General features: G+C 41.9%; 1 protein-coding gene across 8 annotated transcripts in view; it reads left to right on the plus strand.

The window, feature by feature from the left end:
* STX11 (syntaxin 11) overlaps positions 1-14,288 on the plus strand; it is a 54,875-nt gene extending 40,587 nt beyond the window's left edge. For 7 of the 8 annotated variants that reach the window (XM_030316515.1, XM_030316516.1, XM_030316518.1 and 4 more), the window contains one exon: positions 4,471-5,426. In XM_030316515.1, the coding sequence (XP_030172375.1) occupies positions 4,471-5,339 (869 nt within the window). In that variant the 3' untranslated portion in view covers positions 5,340-5,426. Of the gene's footprint in view, positions 1-4,470; positions 5,427-13,025 lie in introns of those variants that run through there. The other variant, XR_003968994.1, reaches the window with a different exon arrangement.
* The last annotated feature ends 651 nt before the right edge of the window (positions 14,289-14,939 follow it).

Below are 14,939 nucleotides of genomic sequence, written 5' to 3' on the forward strand. Positions count from 1 at the left end.
TCTTTCCATAATTTGGCTATTGTTGATTGTGCTGCTATAAACATTGGGGTACATGTATGCCTTCAAATCAGCATTTTTGCATTCTTTGGGTAAATACCTAGTAGTGCGATTGCTGGATCATGGGGTAGTTCTATTTTTAACTTTTTTCGGGCACCTCCATACTGTTTTCCAGAGCGACTACACCAGTTTGCATTCCCACCAACAGTGTAAAAGGGTTCCCCTTTCTCTGCATCCCCACCGATACCTGTTGTGTCCTGTGTTGTTGCTTTTAGCCATTCTGACTAGTGTGAGGTGATATCTCATTGTAGTTTTCATTTGTATTTCCCTAATGATGAGTGATTAGCATCTTTCTTTGTGTCTATTAACCATCTGTATGTCTTCTTTGGAAAGATGTCTATTCATATCTTCTTCCTATTTTAAACTGGGTTATTTGCTTTTTGGGTGTTCAGTTTTATAAGTTCTTTGTATGCTTTGGATACTAACCCTTTACCGGATATGTCATTTCCAAATATCTTCTCTCCTTCCAAAGGTTGCCTTCTAGTTTCGTTGTTTCTTTCCTTTGCTGTGCAGAAGATTTTTATTTTTATGAAGTCCCAATAGGTAATTGTTGCTTTAGTTTCTCTGCCTCAGGAGTCATATCTAATAAGAAGTTGCTATGGCCAATGTCAAACAGGTTACTGCTTGTGTTCTCTGCTAGGATTTTGGTTGACTTCCTTGTAGTTTTCCTAATGCTGCTCCCTGGCAGAAGACCTCTGGGTCAGTGGGAGTAACTCATCTGGGGTGGGTTGGGTCAGGCCAGGTGGGCAGGAAGGCAAGGTAAAGACCACCTTCTTGTCTACACCCCCATAGAGAATCTTTAATTCTCCACACTGTTTCTTTCTGTCTCCTTACCTGATTATGGACTTGAGCGTTCAGATGAACTTAGGCCTTCACTTGATTTAGAATCCATGCCTTTATGGTTTTGAGGTCTTGAGAAGGAATGACTACCTCTAAACATCTTCCTCCAAGGCCATTTTCTGTGTGATCAAAGTGTGTTTTTCTCTTCATATTAGGAATGAGATGATTCCCCCCCAGTAGCTTTTTACTGGCTTTAGGGTAGTAATACAGAGCATGGGACCTGTCTAGGACTAGTGGGAAACCAACAAACAGATTCCTGATGTTGTGGTGTGTGTTGCTTTACCTTAACCACCCAATTACCTTCTACAGTAGTGCCAACCAGTTTTTGGCCAGAAAGCAAGGATGACACCTATTATTACCTTGGTCATCAAAATTCATCTGTACTGTCCACCTGTTGCATAGTAGACTGTATTAGATACTAACTTAAGCAGATAGATACATCTTAACTCCACACCTTCTAGCTGAAGCACTTTTCCCAGGTCACATCAGGTGTTAACTGATTGCAATGCATGTGTCTTAAAGAAGGACCTTAAGGAATTAATCCTTCAAGCAAATAATATTTATAGTCTTGTGGGATTTTATTTAATTATAAAATCTACACGGGCATCGTAAAAATTTTGGAAAACACAGAAAAGCACAAGGGAGTAATTAAAATCTTTCATGATGCCACAATTCAAAGAAGACAACTATTAACATTTTGACATATATTACTTAAGTCTTTGTTTCAGGATGTGTGTGTGGTTGTGCACAGGCTCTTCCCTTTACCTACCTTGTCTACCTGAGATGGTATTTACACTCCCATACTGTTAGACAGCCTCCTGAACTGCCGTCGTTTATCAGCCAATAGCTCATTTTTACACATTTAAAATATTTCTGAATTTCTGTAAACACTGCATGGTGAGGGAGATACTTGCAGCAATGAGCTTCACACACTCTTGCATGTAGCCTTAGAATAAATGTATATGTGACAAAACAAATACACATTTTAAAAGCTTTTGATACAATTGCTAACCTCCCCTCCAGAAAGATTCTATCAATTTTCTCTCCTACCAGCATTTTTTCGGAGTTCCCAGAATCCTCACCAATTTTTAAACATCATCATCATTTTTTTTTTTTTTTAAATCCTGCCAACTTGGTGGGGAAAAAAATCTCAGTGGTTTAATTTGCATTTCCTTGTTTAGTAGTAAAGTCCGTCCTGATTCACTTTTATATATTTCCTGAAGAAGTTTCATGTAGTGGTTAAGTGGGACTGCTCTGGGGCCCAGCTGTTCACTTCCTGGCACCCAAGGGTAGGTTCCTTAATCTCCCTGCACTCACTTACCATCTCTGATAATGAAAACACTTAGTTCATGGAGTCTGTATGAAGAGTGAAGAGAGTATCATGTGACAAGTGCCTAGAAAGCACTTGGCATTACAGTAAGCACCTGATACATATCAGCGCCTCTTATGTTCTCGAGCATTTATATTTCTTCGTGTAGGAGTTGCCTTTTCATTTTCTTTGTCTGGGCAAGTGGTTTGGTTTTGTTTGGTTATGGCAGAAGGTTTTAATGTATTAAGTAGGTTAACCCATTACCTGCCATCTATTACAATTTCCCCCAATTTGTGGTTTGTTTTTAAATTTTGTTCAAAGTGAGGAAATATCTGGATATTAGGAAATTCAAACTATGGGATGGCATCGTTTTGGTTCAGCCTAGGTCTTTTTTCTGCCCCTCAGTCCTGCCTCTGGAAGAGTCTCCCCTATCACTGGGGAGATCGGGTATTGACTTTTGTCACCAGATAGCAGAAATGGCATGTTAAGCAGGATAATTTGTTATATTAAAGATCACCATCTTAGGGGCGCCTGGGTGGCTCAGTCGGTTGAGCGTCCGACTTTGGCTCAGGTCACGATCTCACGGTCCGCGAGTTCGAGCCCCGTGTCGGGCACTGGGCTGATGGCTCGGAGCCTGGGGCCTGCTTCCGATTCTGTGCCTCCCTCTGTCTCTGCCCCTCCCCCGTTCATGCTCTGTCTCTCTCTGTCTCAAAAATAAATAAACGTTAAAAAAAATTTAAAAAAATCACCATCTTGGAATAAAACTTCTGCTTAATTTGTGTAAATAATGCTTATGGAAGATGAGAGGCTACGGTTAATATTTCACCCATTTCCCATTTATCACTAAATCCAACTTGTCAGCATTCCATGGCGAAATAAAATTAATTACTTCAATTTGGGAGAAGCTTTTAATTTGAGATCAAGATGCCTCAGAGATGGAGTATACATTACATGCTACTATGTTTTCCTTCTTTTCTGCAGATTATACAGCAGAAAGAATCTTTGTAGCCACAAAATCTTGTTCATGAGGGGAAAATGTTCATTATTTTGGCATATATACATGCAACTAAAACTTAAAATTTTTCACTTCCTGGAAAAAAATGTGGACATAGAGAACATTATTTTAACTTGCTAAGTAGAAAAATAATCAGAACCACCCTATGAAAACATGGAAATTCTGCTTGAGCTGCTGACTTGTTTCAAAAAGCCATTTAAAGTGGCAAATATTGCTACTGTGTGATCGTTAAATGGGAGTGTGTTATATTATTGCTACGAGGGTTATGTATGATTGAAATTTCCCATATAAAAAAATTTTAAATAGTTGTGTTAATGACGCTTAACCACTAAGGACCTTGGGGAAAGCTGAATGTCTTTCATTTCTGACTCTTCATCTGGTTACGCTATGTGATTGCTGTCTAGATGTGTGTCGTCTTTCTGCTCACCTCTCTACTTATTAAACTTACATTAAACACTTAACTGCTTCCTTATCTCTTCACTTTTAATATCTTCCATCAGAATATATTCTCAGATTTTTTCCTCCCAAACACTCAAACTGAAGTATGTATCAATGAACAGAGGAGCAAGGGAATTTCAACTCTCAAATTCTGTACTGCCTTATTAGATTTTAGTCTTTATTTTGTTGTTTTGCTCAAGTATGTTTTACTTTTATAACATTTTTAAGAGAAAAAAATTTAAGTCATGATTTATATGGTAACTGTTTTAAGAATCGTCATGATGTATGGGATTGGGGATGCTTACTGGTGCTGAAAAAGGCAACAAACAAACATCAAACAAACAAAAAACCAGAGGGCACTTAGAGCTAGCCCCACAGCCTTGTAAGTAACCTTGATTGTCCTTATTTAAACATTTTTATCCTTCCAAATCTTTTCTTCTTATTTTTCCTTATTCTCTGTCTGTTTTGATTTGCAATTATTGGAAAACATAAAGCAAGAAAAAGTGATTGGTTCTCAATGCAATCTAAAATTGTAAATTGCTGATTGAGTTCTGGGCACCTGTAATAATGAACTGCACATGCTTTATGGGCTGTAAAGTATGACTGTGTTCATGCCTCTCTGTCATATTAGTCCTTTACTTGTAAGCAACATGTCAGAGAATATTTAGCTCCTTTAGTGTGTTAGTTACCTACACCCAGCGATAAAGAATTGGAAGTGCTGTGCACAACATTTCTTTATTTTAAGCTTCAGCTCTCTCGATGCAAATATTGGACTCCTCTGGAGGAATTTAACCCCAGTCTCTACTTGCAGGCAAAATGAAGGACCGGCTGGCCGAACTTCTGGAGGTAACCAAGAACTATGACCAGCAGTTCCCAGACGGGGACGACGAATTTGACCCGCCCCATGAGGACATCGTGTTCGAGACGGACCACATCCTGCAGTCCTTGTACCGAAACATCCAGGACCTTCAGGATGAAAACCAGCAGCTGATGACCGACGTGAAGCGGCTGGGGAAGCAGAACGCCCGCTTCCTCACGTCCATGCGGCGCCTCAGCAGCATCAAGCGGGACACCAACACGATCGCCAAGGACATCAAGGCGCGGGGCGAGAACATCCACCGCAAGCTGTGCGCGATGAAGGCACTGAGCGAGGAGGCCGAGGCCCAGCACGGCGCGCACTCGGCGGTGGCGCGCATCGCGCGCGCGCAGTACAGCGCCCTCATGCGCACCTTCCAGCGCGCCATGTACGAGTACAACCAGGCCGAGATGAAGCAGCGCGACAACTGCAAGATCCGCATCCAGCGCCAGCTGGAGATCATGGGCAAGGACGTCTCCGGCGACCAGATCGAGGACATGTTCGAGCAGGGCAAGTGGGACGTGTTCTCCGAGAACTTGCTGGCCGACGTGAAGGGCGCGCGGGCGGCCCTCAACGAGATCGAGAGCCGCCACCGCGAGCTGCTGCGGCTGGAGGGCCGCATCCGCGACGTGCACGAGCTCTTCTTGCAGATGGCGGTGCTGGTGGAAGAGCAGGCCGACACGCTGAACGTCATCGAGCTCAACGTGCAGAAGACCGTCGACTACACCGGCCAGGCCAAGGTGCAGGTGCGCAAGGCCGTGCAGCACACGAAGAAAAAGCCCTGCCGGACCGTCTGCTGCTTCTGCTGCCCCTGCCTCAACTAGCAGGTCGGCCCCGGCCACCACACCACACCACGGACCGAAATGGCTGGGAAGCACACTGGGGAAGATTTGGGGGCCCTCTGCACCGGAGTGAGTTGCCCCAATCCTTCTGGACCTCTGTCCTCAGAGGAAGAAAAAATCTTGAGGTGCGAGAATTCCAGCCCAGCTTGTGTTTGGGAGGATGGCTGATGCCATCCAGTGTTTCTTCAGTAAAGCAGATCCCTACTGAAGTTGGGTGAGGTCATTATATGGCACATGGCACGCTTTTCCTCTTAACGGAAGCCAAATAAGGAACTGACGTTGCAGCTTACCGTGTAGGCTAAATGTCCAAGGCACGAACGCTTCCTAATGAAACTCTAGGAGGAAGTCGGTTCTGCATCGGCTGGTGATGCGGCTGGTGATGGCATGAACTCATTGTCGAAACTTAAAATTCATTTACCTTATCCTCAAAGTCCCTTGGTTCTGTCCAGTTTCACAGGACATCAATCTTGGGGAAAACCGTACATCTTTCATTTCTGATTCTTCGTCTGGTTTATCCTGTGTGGTTCCTGCCTAGATGTATATCTTCTTTCTGTCCACCTTCCCTACTTATTAAAATCATATTTAACACTCATTATTTCCTTACGTTTTTCACTTTTAATATCTCCTGTCAGGATATATTTTGGATATTTTTAAGCACTGAGTTTTGAACAGGCACTCAAATGGAAGTATGTATCACTCACATTTTATATATTTTTCATAAATAATTTAAAACGTATCTTTTTACTTGATAATACAAATACACATAAATATATAAATGTAAAGGACTAATATTAATGCGTGTACACAATGACCAATTAGTTTAACTTGACTTTTGTAAATATGGTCTATAAATATCCAGAGCAGCACTTTTACTGGTCGTTGGTATTGGTTTGCTTGCTTGAGTTTACCTGACTCCCATCTCTGTGGTCTAGTTTGTGTCACAATTTTCTTTTGAACCCCTCTGCGTTGGTTATGGTGGTAGAGACAGGCATCAAAGGCTAAAATGCATACAGAACTACAGATAATAAAACAACATTCTTGAAACTATTACTTTTGTTTTACTGTGGACCATTTCTTTTGTGTACTGAAATGGAGTAACTTAAAATAAAATAATCTTTTTTTCAATTTAGTTTAATAAACATTACATTATAATAACCCCTTTGTGTGTTTGTACCTTGACCGTTTAAATCTTACTTTTTCAATTATTATTCTTAAGAATTCTTCTATTGGCTGCATTAGGCTGCAACATCTGGCTGGAACTCTGATTCAAAGGGGACAAAATGAAAAAGAATTAGCTTGTGGGTGTCTAGCTTTCTCTCCTGAGTTACTTAAAATAGCTTAGCAAATCGTCATGTTTTAGAAATTTGGTTTTGTTGGCAAACTTTGTAATGCCCTTACCCACATTTGCCATATTTCCTGTTTCTCTTCAGAGTCAACTCTTAACTGTTTTTACGTCATTATTTAATACAGGAGCAAGTTTACTCAGCAACCAAAACTCTCAGGTCCTGCAGACAGTGAAATTTTTAAAGGAATAGAAAGAAGAGTGTGTGAACTCTTTGAAACTCACTGACTAACCTGCAGATGCCCGTGAAAATCTAGCCCTGCGCCTAATTTTAATTTCGTGGTTAAATACGAGAATTGTGGAAACCAAGTTCCGCTGGGTTCCTCTCAGATGCCTCCAACTTTCTTTCTCAGCTCACCCAGGGATATGTTTCACCTTTAACTGAATTTCCTTTCCCTAAGGGAAAAAAGTCTTCACACAGCTCCATTGCTCTGTCTTTCATTGTAAAGACGCGATATTATGAATACAAACCGCCAGCTAGTTTTCTCAAGACAGAATAGTTCATGAATTTGACTTGTTTATACCCATAAAGCATTTCCTTTGCCTAGAACTAGTCATAAAAGTAAACGAGTTTGCAGGCTGTGTGTCTTTTTTAATTCCCCAAATTTCACATTGGAAAATTAGGTAAAAAATACAGTTTCATATACTAAGAGATTAGTGAACTGTTGCTTATGACAAGGTAAGAATTTTTCTTCCTGCTTATTAGTAACTCTCTGAGTATCACATAGTAGTTAAGAGCACTGATTCATGACCCCACTCGCTCAGTTTAAATCCTGACCCTGTCGCACACTAGCTGTTAAGACTTGGGCACATTACGTAACCTCCTTGTGCTTCAGTTTCCTCATCTGTAAAATGGACATCATAGGAGCTACTTCATACAGTTGTTGTACAAAGTAAACTCTATTTATGTTAATTATTGTTATGATATAACTTTCTGGTAGACTAGGAGAGCTGATACTGACTTAGTAAATTAATAGTTTTTCACTTCTGAGGGGAAATAACTTTGTATTTTTCTGTTGATAGTCTTTAATAAAATGGAATAAAGAAACTAAGACCTATCTTTTTTGAATATTAGGGCTTTTTTTCCTACAACAAAACACCATTTTCACAATGCATTTATATTCCTTCTTATATCGAAACATTTTCTGAAAAAGTAGTAGATGTTCCGCTCGAAAAACAGTTAAGCAGGAAGCAGCTGCTCTGCTCAGTGTGGCAAGTGCTTTCCCCTGATCTTCCCAAGCTGTGAGTCAGAAAGCCCCAGAAAGCGTTCGCTTGTGGAGGCCAGGTCACAACAGACTAAAGGGAAGGGATTTGTTGGCTTTCCCCACATCCTGTCCTGTTTCCCTTCAGCCCTTCGTGGCTCTGACTGCCATGCCCAACAGTGTATGCAATGCTGGCCTTTTCCCTTGGAAAGGGTGCTCCAGTGCCACCAACAGGTGCATAGAGTTCGCTTTACCCAATCCCATGATGCTCTCTTGGTGAACTCTGAATGCTGACCTTGGGCAAGAAGAAAACTTTGTGGCAAAGCTGCTAATTTTCATCCACTCACACCATTTAATGTATAAAATGAAAGAACCAATCACAAAGAGCAACAGATCCTCCAGCGGCTGAAGGTGGAAATCTTTTTCTAAAGCTATTTTAACATATGCGCTGACACCTCCTTACCAGCCAAATGACAAACCTTACAGTCATGGCCACAGATTATAGGTGGTGACAACTCCAGAAATACCAGAAATAGGAGAGATGCTCACTAGGATGTGTTAGTATCCAGGATAACATAAGTTTGAATTTTTTAAAAGCTGATCAATAACTCAAAAGCGTTTGCACCGTGACATCATGGGAGGAAATTTATGGCCTTTCAAGGTAATGGCCTTGAAAAAAAAACTCTGTTCTTGTACCAGTGCTTCATACTTATTGAAAAGCAGTCCCGGTGCTTTATAGTTGAACGTCACATGCACATATGTTTCCAGCTTTACAATGTAAAGTTTCTATCTTGACAGGAAACTACTGAAGATTGTGTGCAGGTTAAAAATAATAAAAGAGGGGCAGCTGTAGTCTTGGATTTTATGTATAAATCCCACCACTCTATTTTCCACCATAAGACATATTTCTACACCTCTCTTTGAAATACGCAAGGTGCCTCTAAGTGCAGCATGCAGTTCACTCGTTTGTAGTCAGGATGATGGTTTGAAACATCCAGTTGCCATCAAAGTAACAGTTAACTTGCTTTTGACAGCAAGAATTAAAGACCTTGCAATTAATACAAAGGGGCTATTAGAAATGGGAAATGAGTAGGATCTGGAATGCAACCTCACCATCATATGACTATTGAGCATCTTTATTACCAACATTTGTTATAAAGGATGGATGTGACGTCCTGATATACACTAGAAGCTTTTGTTGTAAAGATTACGTGTATACTGGTGAGAAACAGCTTTCTGACCTGATGATCTGGGTGAGACTACATACGATGCTTTAAAACCAATGATATCTTGAAAAGTGAGGAGTAGGAAACAACTCCCCAACACCATCATTTTCTCATTGTTGGTATTTTGAAAGTATTTTTATATCCCATTTTAATTAAAAGCATCTTTAAGCCACTTCTTGGACCTTTTTCACTTTTCCGAATCTGTATCTATACATTTTCAAGGCCTTATAGCCAACTCTTTAGACATATCCTTTCTTCTGCATCCAAGCATCTCATAATATTCTATAGTGGATACAAATAACAGAGCATGAAAATTAGATATGTCCTTATCTCTGCGTTTTCAGATGGGCCCAGTGCTTCGCATGTGCTTAGTTTTGCTATCCCAAACGGGAGAGCGCTAAGAGCCATTTAACAGGAACAGACATGTAATGCATGTGTTTCTAAATTTCTATGTCAGGATCTTTACACTCCTCCATCAGTGTGGTGTCCAGTTATGTGTCCCCTTTTCCTGATATCTCCTACAGATCCTGTCACACTTGGGAATTTCTTCTAAGCCGCTATAAATGTATTATGGAAGGAGGCAGGGAAAGAAGGAGTATCCACACCTACCACAAAGCTCACTGGCTGAGGCTGAGCAGTGCTTGTTTTCTAAGCGTTCTTGGGAGACAGATGGTGCCTCATATCTGTTCTACACTCAATCCCCCGCTGTTTCCTTGTTTTGTCCACTGTGCGTGTGGGTTTTACACCTTGCCTAACTCTCCACTATTCATGCATTCCTATCTGATCGTCTAGTTTCTGTTCAGCGGCTTGCTCTGACTTCGCAACCTGACTGCTGTTCGTCTGCAAGCCTTCCTGGCTGACTTTTTCCCCCTGACCTTCAACTTATGTACACTTCTGGCACGAGTCTGAATCCAACCACACTTTGCTCAAAAGTGGTCCCATCCCACAACAGATAGACATAATATCCATCAGTATAACACCTTTCAGTTTACTTTTTTTTTCATGATAATCTTGTGAAGTAGTATTACTAACACTTTATTTTTTCTAAGAGGTGGGAACTAAGAATTCAGTCCTCTAATATTTGACAAAGTTACGTATTTACAAGGGTCTATTTCTTACTCTCATATTACTAAGCTTCTCTGTGCATGTTCATTTCGATGTCAGTCTAGAAGTACAAACTGCATGAAGAGAAGAATCATTTTCCTTGACTGATCTCCGTAACATTAGTAAAATAAGCTCTTTCTTGGCCTTCTGGCTCTGCATTTTTTCTTCTACCTTTGGCTCTCCCTTTTTAGTCTCCTTCACGGGTGTCTCTCCTTCTTCCCAGCTGTCATTGCTGAGTCTGCATCCAAGGCCAAATTCCCGGAGCTATTTCTTTCACTCCGAGGGTCTCAAATACCACCTTTCTAAGCCCTAGGGGTTTACGGATCTGTATCTCCAGCCCCGACTTTTCAGCTGAGGCTTGAGTCTGTACGTCCAACCACCTAACAAACATCAGCAGTTAGATGTCCGACTGGAGCTTCTAATGCTACGGATCCTGCCATCTTCCCCGCTCCCTGACCCCCACCTCTTCCTGTTCACCCTATCATGCAGGCAGCGGGTGGCATCATGGATCACTTTCTACCCACTGCCCAAGCCAGCACCCTTGCTGCAGCGGCCTGTCTCTCTCCCACTTTGGCTCTCTTGGAAGCCACACACTTCACTTATGCACACCAGCACTTGCCCAGATCAGACAACCGTCCCCTCTTGCCTCAGTTACTTTAGCAGCTTCTAACTGGTCTCTAGCTTCCAGTCTTGCCTTCCTAATCCAGTCTGTACACTATAGCCATAGTGCTTTTTCTTTTTCTTTTTTTCCTCTCTCTCTCTCTCTCTCTTTTTGTCATTACTATGTTGGGTTTTTTTTTTTTTTTAATTGTGGCAAAATATCACTAACCCAAAATTTACCACTTTCACCATTTTAAAGTAGATAGTTTCAGCAGTGGGAAGTATACATATGTTGTTGTGCATCTAATCTCCATAACTCTTCTCATCTTGCAAAACTAAAACTCTGTACCCGTTAAACAACGTATCCCCATTCCCTTTCCCTCAACCCCTGGCAACCACGGTTCTCCTTTCTGTCTCTATGAGTTTGACCACTCAACATACCTCATTTGTCTTTTTGTGAATGGATAGTTTCTCCTAGCATAACATCCTCAAGGTTCCTCCACGTTGTAGCCTGTTCCAGAATTTCCTTCCTTTTCATGGCTGAATAATACTCCATTGTCTACGTAGACCACATTTTTGTTTATGCATTCATCCATTCATGTCCTTAGTCTGCTTAAAACTCTCTGACGGTTGTGCTTTGCTGTTGGGATAAGCATTCAGGCCCCAGCTGCTTCTTTAGCCTCACCTTCTCACCCTTCATTATATCCACTCTCTTCTCCAGCTCTGACTGTTCCTGCGGGCTGTTTCTCTGCCTGGACCACTTCCCAGGACTTGCCCCCTGTGTAAGTGTGATGCTCTGAGAAACTGACTCCAGGGAGGGATTACACATGCAAAACTTTTATATGGGGAAATGTGTTAGAGAGTAACAGAGAAAATCACACCTGGCTCGGCATCCCTGCAGTACTTAGTCATGAAGCGGCAGAGGGGCTCTGCAGAAATGGATGGTTTTCAGCGCCCATCCCTCATTATGCTGGTGTGCTCACAGAGGGGCATTCTTCTGGCCAATGTTGTCCCTCTCTTCACCAAGCAGCCTGTGCTTCCTCTGCTAGACTGCTTTTTGATTTTTTTTAAAGTTTATTTATATATTTTGAAGAAGAGAGAGAGAGTGAGCCAGAGAGGGGCAGAGAGAGAGAGAGGGAGAGAGAGAATTCCCAAGGAGGCTCCTCACTGTCAGCACAGAGCCCAATGTGGGAGTGGATCTCATGACCCATGAGATCATGACCTGAGCTGAAACCAAGAGCTGGATGCTTAACCAACTGAGCCATCCAGGCGCCCCTGCTTTTTGATTTTTAAGAGCAGACCATGTCATCTTATTTGTGTTTTGATCTTAGTGTTTTGCATAGTAACTGGCTTCATTCAAATGCTTGTAGTTTAAATGCAGAAATAGAAATATTCAGAATTTGCTTTCTGTTACGAATGAATTTGTGTCTACTTTTTAAAAACTGCATTTATTTTATAGCATAAAGCCCAATATCTAGTCCCCGCTGCCCACAGTGCTGGGAGCAAGGTGCTGGGCCCACCGTGGAGGCGCAGTGTCCTCAGAGTAGGGGTAGGACTTGGTGGGGAGGGGGAGGCAATGGGGTTGGAAAAAAACTACATGGGAGGAAGCAGATCATCCAAGATAATGGTCAATCTGAAAGGGCTGCGCAGAGAGAGAATGAAGGTCTGAGTCACAGGGAGTGAAGGCAGCGGGATGGATGGCAAACTGTGGCCAGGACTGAATATTTTGAGGCAGAGCCTTATTCAAGGTACAGATTCTGGCTGGATGCAAAGAAACTTGTAAAAGTAAGTTTTCTTTGGAAGGCATTATTTTCTTTTTATTCTTTCAGCCATAGAAAACAAACAGTATTTTTTAAATTTTGTGACAAAATGTATTGGCTCGAGTTTCACCTGTACACCTTCCTCTCCACTGTGGTTTCTAGTAGGGTAATTGAAACAAAATACCTAGTTCCTGATTCCTGGTCATTGAAGGCTGTTTCAGGGTGATGGCTTTGGTCATCAGCCCTGAACTGTCCTCAGCCACCGAATCTCTCTATATATGAGGATACCTTGAAATGGCTCAGTCCATTCTAAGTATTTTAGGGGACATACATACAGACTCCTTAGGGATCTATAATGCTTATCCAGTACAAAAAATGTTCAACTACGCGTACATTGTGAGAGAAATAACTGTGAGCCTCTCCTTTCCCTGCAGAGTTGAAGAGCGAGAAGAGACTGCAATGACCCTAAACTACCTTTCCTTTTATCCGAGAGCTCGGCCAGGCTGCAAGGCCCCCGCTCTGCCCTTGCTGAAGCCGACCTCGCAGATCTAGGCCTGGGGTTGCGGGGCTGAGGTGCCTTCCAGCCGACAGCCGCTGGTGCTCGAGCTCTTTCCAAATACAGTTGGGGACCAATCAAGAAGAGAGCCTCCAGGGGTAGAGAGGATATACAAGGAATGCCACCCCTAGATAAAAGGAAATTATTTAACCACCATGTGACAAAGAGAGGAATTTCTCTTGCCGCTAGGAATGTTCAACTGGCTCATTCTTTGGCCCTGCCCTGCGGTTTACCCTGGTCTAACGCACCCTTAAAAGGGCAGCGATGAGGTAACAGCGTTTCTCTTCGTAATCTTCGTCTCATTTTGTAATCCGGTTCATGGAAGAAACCTGTCAAACAAGAAGTGGGACTCAGGGGCAGATGTTAAAACATGCACTCCTCCAGGAGAGAGTAAAAACTGTCTGGGAAATGAAAGTTCCTGTTCTCTTAATGTTACAGACTCATCACGAGAGAAACTTCTTGTGTTTGACACCCTGCATTGGCCATGATCAATATTGGACGGCGCGCTGCAAAGGGTTCTCTCATTTCCACAAAGCTTAATTAGCAAAAGTTGCCTCTCTTCACACCGTGAAGAGTTTCAGTGCTACATAAAAATGGACTGGCTGAACACACTGGATGTTGGGAATGTGGTGATGAGCAACCTTTTCCTCCTTGATAAGAAAACAAGAGGCTTATGGAACATATTTTTGGAAGGAATAATCTAGTAGTGTGAATGAGTTTTACATTTAAAATAAAAAGAAAGGGAGAAAGGATGACCTCTGTCTAGATGGAAGGTCGGTCAGAAAGCAAGTTAACCCTGGACATCCAGAAGTGCAGAATGGAATTAGCAGACACGTCAGAAGGGGACCAAAAGTTAGACGGGGGAGGCTGCAAATACTAAAAGTAGACTTTCCTGTGAACTAACCCAATTCACTTTCACCGATGTGCTAACAAAGAGAAATTCTGCATCAAGGACTTGCTTGGCTGGCAGTGGTTAAAACTGGAGGTTGGTAGGCTTTCCTTTTTTTCCCTCTGTGTATGCCTGGTGAGTATATCATGGTAAAATTGTGTATTATGGTACCCTCTAATATAATTTGTTTGGGCTTAACTTCAATGTGATAAATGGGATGAAAATTTCAGAAATTTGTCTTAACACCTAAAAGTCTTTGCAGATTTTTGATAATTCAAAGCCTTTATATTCATTTGCATATTAATTTCTTTTCCTGTTCCTTTTTTCTTTTTTACAAAAAGCCCATTCTCGGGGCGCCTGGGTGGCTCAGTCGCTTAAGCATCCGACTTCGGCTCAGGTCTTGCAGTCCGTGAGTTCAAGCCCCGCATCGGGCTCTGTGCTGATAGCTCAGAGCCTGGAGCCTGCTTCCAATTCTGTGTCTCCCTCTCTCTCTGCCCCCTGCCCTGCTCACACTCTGTCTCTGTCTCTCAAAAAGTGAATAAACGTTAACAAAAAATAAAAATAAAAAAATAAAATAAAATGAAAAGCCCATTCTCACAGTTTGATAGAATAAAAGTGCCAACCCTGTCTTCATCTTACTCTTGCATTATTCTTTAGCAAAAAGTAAAACAGAAGGATACTATTAAAGCCATTTAGCCTATTGTTTCTTCGTTTGGTCTACTATTTTACTCAGAAGAAACATTGAAACATGTATTTCCATTTTCAAAACTTTCACAAAGTATCTCTTTTTTTTTTAAAGATTATATCTTTTCTTTTAAGTTTTATTTATTTGTTTTGAGAGAGACAGAGAGAGTGGGGGGGGAGGGGAGGGGCAGTGAGGGAGGGAGACAGAGAATCCCAAGC

The sequence above is a fragment of the Lynx canadensis genome, chromosome B2 (assembly GCF_007474595.2).
Source record: "Lynx canadensis isolate LIC74 chromosome B2, mLynCan4.pri.v2, whole genome shotgun sequence".
In the NCBI taxonomy this organism is placed as follows: Eukaryota; Metazoa; Chordata; class Mammalia; order Carnivora; family Felidae; genus Lynx; species Lynx canadensis.